Below are 12,597 nucleotides of genomic sequence, written 5' to 3' on the forward strand. Positions count from 1 at the left end.
AGCTAAAACAGAGCATTTCAGACAGATGGGCACTGAGCATTAAAGTGTGAAAACCTGTTCTAGTAGAAACCCAAACTAAAATAATGAACCTGAAAATGAGCATCAAATGTCTCTTTTAATTGCCCGCATGGGGAAAAAAATATTGTTGGACGTAAGAATCATAAAAGCCTTAAATTAAATGAATTTGGAGTATAAAAATGTTCCAGAAATCAACTAAAATAAAAATAATTACCTCATATAAACATAATCCAAAATTCATCTTGGCTCGCAAATTCACTGACAGGCATTACATTGTTTTTTTTTTTAAGTTCAGCAGCTGTTCTCTCACTCTGACAGCTGCCTGAGGGTCTATATGTAAGTCTGAATCGCTTTCCAGGATCATCCTCAGTTACAACACCTGACAGTGTAACATTATCTACTGTATGACGGCAGCTGTCTTCATATTTTGCTGCTAATGGTTTAAGGTCCTCTAATTCAATTAGTGACACTGTTACGTTGTGTCTTGTTGTCTTCTGATTATTTGTGACAGCAGGACTCGGAGCGCTGCAGTGTGAAAGTCTTGTTTTTACTCGAGAGCAGAGCAGGTAGCCTTATAATCCACTACGCTAATAATCCTGCACCTTCTCAAGACCAGGTGGCATTCATCAAATTGAAACAAGCGATTTACGACTCGTCCAATCGAGAGAGTTTGGTGAACCTGGAACACTCGTGCACAGAAAAAAGCACAAGAGATTCAGGATAAGAACCTGAAAATGTTCCTGCACGAGGCCCATCGAGTTTGAATAAAAATTTGATTTCACCTGAAAACGCTACGACAGCTGTGCTTCATTTTCTCCCTGTGAGACAATCGCTACGAAGCTGACGTGGTGCCCGAACGTTAACTCACAACGACAGACACGTTTATTCGCTGGCACGTCTATTCTCTCACCTGCAGTGAAATCACACACTCGATCCTCCTGCCCCACATACTGTCTAGAACTTGATACATAATACGAGCCCTGGTATTATATGGCCTGCCTCCTGAGACAGCGGCAGGAAATGCCTTGAGCTTTACAATCTCTTTGTTATCTGGCTCAATTGGCGGAGCGGCGCTGACTGTCTGCTGGGCCGCAGCACCCGGGGACCACCGTGTGCCCAGAACACACAATCTAATATCTCCTTAGTGATGTTATAGAGAAATATAGAAAGGGTTATGATTACCATTCGTAATGGTTATATCCACTGGGGTAAGGATGAACTGAAGGCCAAGAAAATATTGGAAAATATAGTGTTTTTTGCTTAAAAACTTTTCTTTCAGGAGATAATAAGATGGTTACAATTCTAGATGAAATAATCTATTCCAAGGTCATTTCTCCTAAAAAGCGACCTCACATTTCGCAGGGCTCATTTGGTAAATGCACTTAATCTATAAAGTATAACAATAACTTGATTTGTTTTCAGAATTCTAACATGAAATCTAATTAGTGAAAACCCTAAATTCAATACAAAACAATGAGGACAAAAAATAAGATTAGCTTTCTTGACTTTCTCTCTCTTTAAATGTATGGTTAGGGCTGCAACTGTAAGACACAATCCTGCACACTATATACACAACATAGATGAACGATTGTATTGAGTATGTTGTTTGTTTCTTGTTATGTATATTTTAATACATACACCTTTGTTTTCACATACTTGTATGAACATAAGGGTTCCTTGTTTATTCTGACTTATCTTTGTTCAGCTTTGGTGTTCTTGTCTTTAGTTTTGTCTTTTTGAATTCTTTCCTATTTGATTTGAAAGTGATGGAAACATCAGAGTGTAATCTCTTGTGTGTGTTCACATGTTTGGCCAATAAAGTTAATCCTGATTCATCCTCTAACAGTGAAAAGTTGAATTCAGAAGCATTTAAATGCATCCTAATCTATCAAGCTATTTCTCACTGTTGGCTCATTATTATGAAGACATGGCATTTAGGGAATGTTGGTAACTTTTTCAAAACTTTCACAGCTAAACTACTACTACCAAGCAACCGAACCTTCCAGCTGTAGGATTAAACGTAACCTAGCTGAGTTTAAAATATGTTGCGTCTTTCTTTCACTTGCTTCGGAAAGAAATGCACATGTTAGCCACATGGGCTGCCTGAATATACACAAAAGAAAGTTCCTTGTAGCACCTTTATCTTATGGGTACATCGACTGATCGTTACAGCTCTTCTCATGGGCGTATGTATCTGTTGTAGGCAGGGTCACACGAGCACACAGTCAAACACTCATACTTACTGTTGTGTATAAGTAAGTGGCGCTGTAGAGAGAAGGGGGTGCGGAACAGAGCTTTGCACTCCTCACACTGGAAGGGTCTTTCCTCCGAGTGGGTCTGCAGAGAGAGCAGAGCAGCATCAGCATGTTTATCATGTGTGGGCAGAGGGCTGCCTCAGTCAGGATGTTGATGAAGCTTCCTAAACCGATGCGAGAGGATCATGCAAAAAAGGCTCCGCAGCCAATCCGGTTTGTTGACTTGATGAAGACAAGCAGCTTGAGGGGCTTTAAGTTCAAAGTGCTTCTGTTTTTCTGGCCCCCCCCACCTCACCTCTCCTCTCCGTGCCCGACCGATCTGTCTGAGTGACACCTCAATCCCAAAAGTAAACACAGGGGAGCTCAGGGGTGGAGCAGGCCAGAGACCCCACAGATAACAGCCACCAACGAGGACCTGATTGATTACAGCCTCGCTAATAACACCGGCTTTGAAGTGACTCTGCCTTTCAATTAATATCGCCTCTCAGCAAACACCAATCAGCTACATATAACGGTATAAAGACAATAATCATTCCTGTGAAAGCCTGATTACAATTGATAATCATGTGCAACACCACATCTGCTCACCTTCTTGTGATTCTTGTAGACGTTGCGGTGAGCGAACTCTTTCCCACACAGCTTACATTTGTACGGTTTGTCCTCGCTGTGGATGATCTTGTGAGCCGTCACCTGGTCCAGACGCTTGAACGAGCGACTGCAGATCTCGCAGGTATACGGTCGCTTCTCTGATCGTTGAAATATTGACACAGACGCATTTTGGTAAACAGAGATGATGCAGAAAGTTGAGGAGCGCTGTGTTTAATGCACCATTCTCTTACCTGAGTGTGTGATCATGTGGCGCTTGAGCTGATTCGTAGAGATGAACTTCTTGTCACACGCGTGGCAGTCGAATATTTCATGAACCTGCGACAGAAGAGTTAAAAAGGGAGCGTTTAAGTTTTCGGTCTTGCTGATAACTCTTAAAAACTTAAAGTTGAAGGATCACGGCCGGCGATGGTCAACTGAAGCTAAATCTTGTCCGTTTTCATTAGACTGATGTCTACCGACAGAAAAGCAATTAAAGTGATGAAAAGTTTCAATCCTTTTTCTGCTTCAGAGCATCGCTCCAATAATTGCACACTCAATAGTTCCCCGGCGTACAGCTACAATAGCATATGCTAATGCGAGGCGGCTCCTCTTGTCACAGCTGCTACTGCAAAAGCTTGTTCAGCTAAATGATGATAATGGTAGTTTTAAGCTGCTTTGGAGCTAACGTGTCATTATGGAAAGTTTGATTGCTCCTCTGCAAGAATAATGCCCCCCAAGTATTCGATTGAAGCTATAAGAATACAATACATATTGTTATGCCAGAATTGTTTGTGTTTAAGTAGGACATCTTTATTAAATGTGAGAAAAAGTCAAAAACTAATGTAATCCTGACCTACATTTATAGAAACATATTCTCCGATTTTACAACAGACAAAGGTTTAGACGGCGCTGCATGATTGGAAATCCTTTCTGCTACCATGAGCCACTTAATGGCAGAACTGGCACATACACACATAAGGAGGCCACATTACACACACGTTACATACGCCTATTTTAAAATCCCAGGGAGATCTGAAACTGGAGAGTACTGACTCATAGACAGGTGAAGTAGGTTAAATGATGCACTGCAGCAGAACTATGTCACAACTTCCAGGTGACTTTAGATGTTGGACAGTTGGGAAGTGGCTCCGTGATGAATAAGGCAGCTGCGGTGTATTAATGCCCGCTGATTAATCTGCATGATAGATGTTGACGAGAGAAAATGAAATGTCACAGTTACCAGCTGGGATAATTAATGAGGAGTGTTAGTTAATGAATGACAACCAATAAGACGATTTGTTTGAGGCAACTTGATTAATACTCCAGCACCCAACAACATCGAAAAACGCTGTCCTGACCTGGAACAACCCTTTCAGCAAAGTGACTCAGCCATGAGGACTTAGAATGACAAAATAATAAAAATAACTGCAAATAATCTATATCTATCACACATGTGCTACTTGTTCATGTGAAAATACAAAAACGGCTTCAGTTTGCTGGCAGAGAGAGCATCTGTGAACTTTCCTTCACCAGTCTCATGTCTGATTATTTAATTACAGACCAACAGATACTGTATTTTTGAAGCTGATACAGATAAAAAAAATTCTGATATAGATATATTGGCCTATTTACATTACATATACAGTACATAGATACACACACTATGTACATGAACACACATTTTTTGTAATTATCCCTCAAATATGGTTACTATGTGACAAAGTTATAAATTACCGAAGCCATCCTTTTCTGCTTTATGCTCTGTAGAAAAAAATAGTTGTCATATATGCTGATACCAATACATACATCTGCTCTGCATTTAATTAAAACCAATGTATGTACTTACACTGACATTACATCTCTAACTGTAAGACATGTTAGCCTACTTTGTGCGCAACAGACTAGCATAACCTCATAAACGTCTGCACATAAGCCGGTCCTGACGATACACAGAACCAAAACAAACACCCATTTTGTATGAAAACATTTCAGATTAGTATTTAAACAGGCCAGTTCAGATCTGTAATCCATCAGTTTGAGGGAGAATCCTGACGCCAAGGTTAAAACCTTGTTGTCTGCCAACAGAGCCTCTTAAATTTCACAAGGAGCTGTGGGATGAGCTAGTGAAAAAGAAACCACCCCTCAGCTCTTTGTCACCAGGATAAATTTGTAACAACTTGATCATAAAGACACCGTCACGTGGAGAGGGAAGAACCGCACAAAGTGAACTCAAGAAGCTCGGGGAAGTGGAGACGACTGCACGATTAAGAGGTTAGACTGGGTTACAGGGAGAGTGTGATGGATCCCACTGTACAGCGAGGAACAGCTAAAAAGAGACATCACTGTAGAAGTGGATCATGCAAAACTGAGTAAGCTGAATTAATCCTTTCAGATCCGATGCGAAAGTATCTGGTTGGGATATTTTGAGCTGTGCAGTCGATGATGTAGAGCCTCACCTTTCTGTGTTCTTGTAGATTCAGAGAGGAGGAGCACTTTCTGTTGCATATGGTGCACGTGAGTTTCCGACGTGCACTTCCTGTAAAGAAAAAGAAAAAGTGGATGAAAAATAACCGACAAAAGTGGGCAATCATGACAACAATTTCAAGACAATCATCACACAGTCACATCATCACAGGCCGGACGATCCCACCATTTTGGGACCCAACCCCTTATCCCCGTCTGAATCACATCATGCCCCACATCTGACGAGTCTGATCCACTTCCCCCCTCGCCCACACACACACACACACACACACACACACACACACACACACACACACCACTTGTCCTGGCCACGTTGGTAAAACATAAAGGCCCCAGATCTCGACTCCGTCAGCCTGAGAAGATGAAAGTCTTAATCTCGGGTTGATACTTGATTCACATGTAGGGCTGCGCAGATCCCCGCTGCCCTACATCCCATCATAAATAGCTATGGAAGTCCAATTATCCGAAGGAGTGAGCCGCCCCAGAACACACAGGTCAGCAATTATGTAGCACAAGTAATTAGAGATGTGTCTCAACATTGCAGGGATTTTTAACTGATCGAGGTCAAGTACTGTAACTGCAGTTCCTTGAGTGCTGAGGCTGCTAATGGACAATTAACTTCATTACATGACGTTTGGAAAAAAAAAAGTGCTACACGTGTGAATTTGTGTGCTGAAGAAAGAAAGAGACACACAGTACAGGGAGAGACGGAGATGCCAACCTGTGTGAACATTTCCTTTATGCTTCTTCAGAGCGTCCTTGCTTTTGAATCTTTTGCCGCAGCTCTCTGCTTTACAGATGAACCTGGCGTCTCCTTTGCAGGCTTCCTTATGCTGTTCAAAGCTGTGAACAAAGGATATAGAAGAAGAGGAAGAAAGGACTCTATGTGACTGTGCATCTTAGGAAATAAATGGCATGTGACCTTGTGTACATTGTACTGTATACAGGTTATACTTTCCCTTATGTTACCTGGACTCTGAGATGAATGTGTTGTGGCAGAGGGAGCACTGGTGCACTTTAGAGTCACCTGAAGGATCCAGTGACTCCGAACAATGCAAAACGCTGCGGAGGAGTCGAAAAAAAAACAAATTAGGCACCAAATAAGAAATGAAACATGTCAGGGTGATGGCTAAACAAACTTAGATGGCTAAATCGTCAAGAGCAGCTATACAGGATCAATTAATTTTAAGAATATATTTAATTTGCATATTTTGGGAAATAATTGTATTCAATTTCTAGCCCAGAGTTATATGAGGAGACTTACACTCTCACTCTCATTTCTGTGCGTTATAAGTTATTTAAGTATAAAGCCACAAGCAGCAGAGAGTTAGCTTAGCTCAGCATAAACACTGGAGGCAAAGGGAAACAAGTAGCCTTGCTCTTTACCCCACCATCACCTCTAAAGCTCACAAATTAAAATCGTATCTTTTTTTATTACGTAGTGTAAAAGCAACAATTTGTGGTCAGGGTTCGGGGTTAGCCGTTTCCCCTTGTTCTCAGTCTTTAAGCTAAGCTAAGCTAAATGACAGCTGGCTCCAGCTTCACATTGAACAGGCAGACATGGGAGTGGTACCAATCTTCTCATCTAACTCGCAGCGAGAAAGCAATTAAGCGGATTTCCCAGGATGTCGACTGTGACTACTTTTTTTTAAAAACTGTATTCTTTTTTGTGGAACCAGCAACATCTTCATTCTGAATTAATCGATGTTTTTTCACATTGGAAGTTACGAAACATTTCTTTCCCATAACGTTTAATCTAAAACCAAGATTTCTCTCAAAATGATTTAATGCTCTTTGATACTTTTTAATTACCTGCAGAGTCATTGTTAAAACAGTAAAATGTTAAATGAAACTACACTATAACCAGTTAAGTGATGGAACAGAAAACCCACTGGCGCTGCAGAGCCTGTTTGATGGGGAACTTCTTGCCACAGTTTCTGCATTTGAAGTCCTTCTCCTCCGTGCAGGGCCTCTGGTGCAGACTCTGGAGGTGGGCGGCCAGGATCTCCTCACTGGGAAAACTGCTCTCACACAGCAAGCAGGGGTGGTCCTCCTTCTTTATTACCAGTTCTGTAAAGATGTGGCACACACACAATGAGAGGATGATCTAAGAGGCACATGTTCGGCCAATTCTGTGTGACTTTCTTTGAAATGTATATGTTTGGGATGACAAACATAACTCTGTAACACTGTACCCATTTCAACTATACGTTTGGCGTCTTTGCTGTTTTCATCTTCATCTTTGACGTCCTCCTCCTCCTCTTCTTCCTCCTCCTCCTCCATATCGCTGTCCAGGTAGCCTATCAGGAGCTCTGTGTCCGTCTCTATGTCGTCCACAGCCAGGTAGAAGATGTTCTCTCCATCCTAGGAGACAATAACATGGTTATAACCTCACACGATAGTAACGACGCCATGGAGCGCTAACAGAATCGTACCTGAATTTGAGAAGAATGACGCTAATGAGAAAAGCATTCCTGCTAAACGAAACTTATAACCATTTATGGTCATGAACAGTGAGTAACTGTTGAGCCTGGCTGACGGCTGAACTCATTACACCAAGACAACAGTCTGTTAAGCCTGATTGAGGCCACAGGTCAGAACCTCAAACCCCTTAAAAACGTCATTAACTTTCTTGTCCTCAGAGGTCACGCTAATAAACTCAAAGCGTCATTCTGTTTTAACCATGGGATTCTAAATATACATAAATAATGATTAAGAAGAGGAAAGCTACACAATAAATGTCACCGCTGATGGAACACAGAGCTTTAACACACATGGATGACCTTAAAACGACCAAACCACTGTGGACATTTGTGTATTAATGGCAGGAACTTGGCCCTTAGACCTGAAATGTTAGTCTCCTCTTCATTCAACTTCTATTTTTCTTCCATCAGAAGAGACCAATCGTTTTTATCTTTTACACAGGAGTGTAAGAGGTGACGTTTCCCAGATGCACTGCGCTAAGTTCACAAGTGTGTGTGTGTGTGTGAATGTGTGTTTCTATGGTTGTGTTTTCCAAATTCTTCAGATGTTTTTGTGTTTGTAGGCCGCACTACTGTTGTTGATGCATAATTTTTCAATATAATAACTTTAAAAAATGTTCTTGGAGTCTTTTGGAAATAACAAATTGACTAAGAATCGTTCCCTGTGGCTGCAATAACTCAACAGCAATCAGAGAAATATTCCCTCAGCAGAATCATGAGAGAGGCTGCTATTGTTAAACCCTTTTCCAGCTCAGCACATTTCACTCGCATGTAGTCTTACATCTGGATTTACCAGCATAAACTCGTTGGATCTTAACGTACGGAAACATATTCAGAAAACTGAATAAGAATGCATCTCTTCTTGTCCAGTTTTACATGCAATTTACACTACTTTTTAGAGAGTTTAAGCCAAAGACATTTGTTTTTATAATGTAAATATCAAACATGCATGTACCTCGGGCTGTCCCGAACACCTTTTGCTAAATTAAGAGCCTAATGGGAGACTGCGCTTTCTCCCAGGTTGGATGGTTTTCCAATCAGAGATACGTTTCTGTGTTTTGTGTGTTTTTATGACAAAAGGAGCTCCGTTTCTTCATCAGTCTTTTTTTCGGTGCAGCCTACGCAACGTCCCCTTCCTCTCAAAAGAAATAAAAACCCAGAAACTTTCGATTAAGGATTTGGACATCAAATATTACGGTAATGGCAAAAGCTTATAATCTTTGAAGTAAAGGCTTGAGCCCTACATTTGATCACGTTGATTTTTCACTTCACATCTTTAATCTGTTCAAAAAAATCATGATTCTCAACAAAGCTTCCTTATAAGGTTCAGTTCGAAGCCTTCTTTTCCATGCTTTATTCATCATGTTCACTCCTTCCACTGATCATCGTATTGTAACATATCTATTACTTATGTCATCTGTAAAACTAATATCTCATGTGGTAACCTTGGAACAAACACAATAAAACGCTGGCATATTTGACCTGCACTTAAAAAAGATCAGATCTTACTTTGAAGACTTTCCAGGCTGAAAACAGTCTGTCCGCTCCTCAGACTTTAAATTTAAAGGATTGTTACTAAATTCAAACATCTTCGACTTGTCTTAGTCGAAAAATCCTTCTCTTAAATCATTATCCCCGTCCCATCACATCTGTACTGCCTGTAAAATGTATCATTGTCTTTCTAGTCTGTCTTTTTAGGTATGTCTGAGGGATTCGTGTCCACTGAGAGGAAATGTACCTGTATGGCTGCCAAGTTCTTCTGCTCCTGTGAAGGCGCCTGATGGACAAACCGCAGCCAGTTGGCATAGCGCGGGTTACTAGCATCCAGAATATACAGCACATCTCCTTTACTGCCACGGACCTGGAAAGAAAACAGTAACCACATGAGTTGACAGAAGAGAAAGACTGATTCTTCTTCACGGTTTGTCTTCTGTGCATCAAAGTGTGTTGGCCTTTCGTATACACGCAGAATCACGTGCGGGCTTGTACCTCGCAATGTGGCGGCTCCAGATAACTACATCACAGCGTTTAGTTCAATGGTTACCATCAATGGCTTCCTCACGATGTGAGATGTGAGACGGTTTAAATCAGCCAGTATGGTTAATGGATCTGCAGTGTAATTAAATGTTCTCTTTATCACAGAAACACTGCGAACGTATTTAGACAGAACTGCAGGCAGCTGTGTCTTTCTTTCACAGCTGTCCTGAGATAAAAGCTTGTGTTTTTTTGTTGAACTGCAGGCTGCAAGGAGATTATTTACTGCACTCTGTTAATAACTGCATTACATATTTAATGCAGCTGTTACAGATGTGAGGCTAGTGTCATTGTGCTGCACGCACCTCTTTACTCAAAACAGCATCAAGTCTTGAAACCTTTTAAGGGTGAAATATGTAAGAGTTGGCCACCGGTCAGATTCATGCTCAAAACAATTAGTGGTCAGCATATCACCAGAGTCACCGCTAACTGCTGCTAATTGTAGCTACCCTCGGCTAGTTAGCTCAGTTAGCCGTGCAGCTAGTGGTTCGGACTGGGAGCTCAGGGACCAACAGGGAGGGTTAGTGTTTACATCGCTGGCACAGGAGCTTTGGACCAGGACACGCTGGGGCTAGCTCGTTAGCATGCTAACTTCATCAGATATGTCTGCAACAGATGTCAAAACTGTTATTTATTCACATTCATTGTTGATTTTAGTTTATTTTTGACTGTTTTCAACAAACATTCCTACATATTGCACCTTTAAGACAAGACCTTTAGTCGATTGATCGTTTAAGTCATTTTTCAAGCAAAAATGTTAAACATTTGCTTGTTCCAGCTTCTTAAATGTAAGAATCTGCTGCTTTTCTTTGTCATAAATGATTGTAAATAAAGAGTCTTTGGGTTTTTTGACATTTGGTTGGACAGACAAATCAATTTGAATAGGTCAGGGGAAATTATGATGAGCATTTAACATATTTCTTCCTCAGTTAATCATAAAAATAATGTATAACACTGACAGTAATCATCAGTTGTGTAAGAGTGGTGGAAAAAAACATGAGGATGTTCGTGCATTCACCTCCCACATGAGCCTGGTGTCCGAGCTTTCATCCAGCTCGTTGGGCAGCTTTTTCTCACCTGCGAAGGGGCCAAACTTTTCTCCCTTTAGAAAAGCAGAAAACACAAGGATCATTTGTCAAACCATCATCGTACAACGCGCTGGCGGCCGAGATGAATTACATGAAAAACATTATGCGCCACAGTGGAGCGTCCAAACCTGTGACATTTTGCATTGTGTGGAGTAAATGTTGGATAGCTACAGTAGCAGAGGGGCACGCCTGCTGTTTAATGTGACATGTGAACGCATCCTGGACATTTCTTTCCTTCTGACCTTCACACAAGTGCCAAAAAATAAATCCAGGGGGCGTGGCCCAAGTGGTCTTCATGATGCGTTCATGTTCATCCTCAGCCAGCAGCTCCACTACAGTAGCACAGATTTAAAGAGAGCTACATCCCTCCTGAACGTGAATACATCCTCTGAAACATCCAACATAAACTCTTGCTGGACACGACAAAGCTGAACAACACACGCACGCACAGTTACAGTATGTGAGTCTTTTCCTCGCCGACATGAATACATTGTTGCGTAGAGAGACGAGTGGAGAGTCACTGTAGCTACGTGGCACTTCACGTCAGAGCAGCCTTGGGTTGAGGCTGAGACTCTTGACAAGAGACTAGGAGGAATAAAAGGCGAACAGAAAAACTTCCCTACAACCGTGTGAACACTTTAAAAAGTAACAGAAGACGCTTCCCGCCATGTAAACTCGGTGACAAAGCTGCGCAGTCAGAAAACAACAAACCTTTTTCACTCGCCTCGCCGTGTACAGACCGATTCCATCCTGGACCTTTGACGATTTCAGGGAAAATCTGTCTGGCACGTACATGCCCAACATTGTCATTTCTCGGAAACGTTTCCTTCAATGACAACTTGTTGGCTACCAGATATGTCAGCGGAAGTGGATAATCATTGTCAGTTTGAATTCAGAGCAGATAGTTTCTCCGTGGAGAGCTCCAGGTTGAACTTCTGTCGCTCCTGCTGCAGGAAAGCAAAGCGGCGCTCTGATTGGTCCAAAGTTTGTAACCAGAAGCTACCTTTTCTCTGTGGTGTGTGAGCACTGCAGCCTGTTTCAGTCCTGCAGCCTGTTTCCAGTCAGGCTGCCCACACTGTGCACACACTGCTAATGCATGGACAACTGCTGCTTTTCACCACTGTATGAACTCACAATGCATCATTGTGACTTTGTGATTAATCCCCACAAAACATATTATAAATAACATAAAAGCCTTCACCTGAGAGCTGCTGGAAATGGTTTTATGTGTGATATGTTGCAGTAAAATGTTTATATATACTCTGTGAGCCTCTACCTTCTGTGTAAACTTCTAATGTAGGGCTGCACGATATGGTCAAAAGTGGTATTGCGATTATTTTTTATTATATTATTATTATATATTCATGATTATTATGGATGATTAGATTTTACATCACAATTTTCATTATCATTGGAAAAACTTGTAAAATAATGATAATACGGCATTTCTCCTGTTTTGTGACACGTTTTACCTTCTTGTCCTTGCGATTTGAATTTTAAAAATATATAAAATATTCAGTAAACTCGTAGAAAAGAAGAGAAACCAGAAAATATTCAAATTTAAGAAGCTGCAATCAAAGAATTTTAACTTTCTCTTCTTAAAAATACATCAAACTGATAATTAATTATGAAATACTTTGATACTGT

The 12,597-nt window shown here is 41.1% G+C and overlaps 1 protein-coding gene across 4 annotated transcripts in view; it reads right to left on the reverse strand.

The window, feature by feature from the left end:
- Nucleotides 1-11,815, reverse strand: part of prdm5 (PR domain containing 5) — a 33,572-nt gene extending 21,757 nt beyond the window's left edge. For 2 of the 4 annotated variants that reach the window (XM_073476826.1, XM_073476825.1), the window contains exons 1-10: nucleotides 11,662-11,815; nucleotides 10,881-10,964; nucleotides 9,567-9,689; nucleotides 7,536-7,709; nucleotides 7,238-7,401; nucleotides 6,067-6,188; nucleotides 5,318-5,397; nucleotides 3,113-3,197; nucleotides 2,862-3,019; nucleotides 2,262-2,355 (exon numbers count right to left, since the gene is read on the reverse strand). In XM_073476826.1, coding sequence (XP_073332927.1) covers nucleotides 2,262-2,355; nucleotides 2,862-3,019; nucleotides 3,113-3,197; nucleotides 5,318-5,397; nucleotides 6,067-6,188; nucleotides 7,238-7,401; nucleotides 7,536-7,709; nucleotides 9,567-9,689; nucleotides 10,881-10,964; nucleotides 11,662-11,760 — 1,183 coding nt within the window. In that variant the 5' untranslated portion in view covers nucleotides 11,761-11,815. Of the gene's footprint in view, nucleotides 1-2,261; nucleotides 2,356-2,861; nucleotides 3,020-3,112; nucleotides 3,198-5,317; nucleotides 5,398-6,066; nucleotides 6,189-6,314; nucleotides 6,408-7,237; nucleotides 7,416-7,535; nucleotides 7,710-9,566; nucleotides 9,690-10,880; nucleotides 10,965-11,661 lie in introns of all 4 variants that reach the window. The other 2 variants (XM_073476823.1, XM_073476824.1) reach the window with 2 other exon arrangements.
- Nucleotides 11,816-12,597: the final 782 nt, after the last annotated feature.

This window comes from Pagrus major, chromosome 11 (genome assembly GCF_040436345.1).
Source record: "Pagrus major chromosome 11, Pma_NU_1.0".
NCBI lineage: Eukaryota > Metazoa > Chordata > Actinopteri > Spariformes > Sparidae > Pagrus > Pagrus major.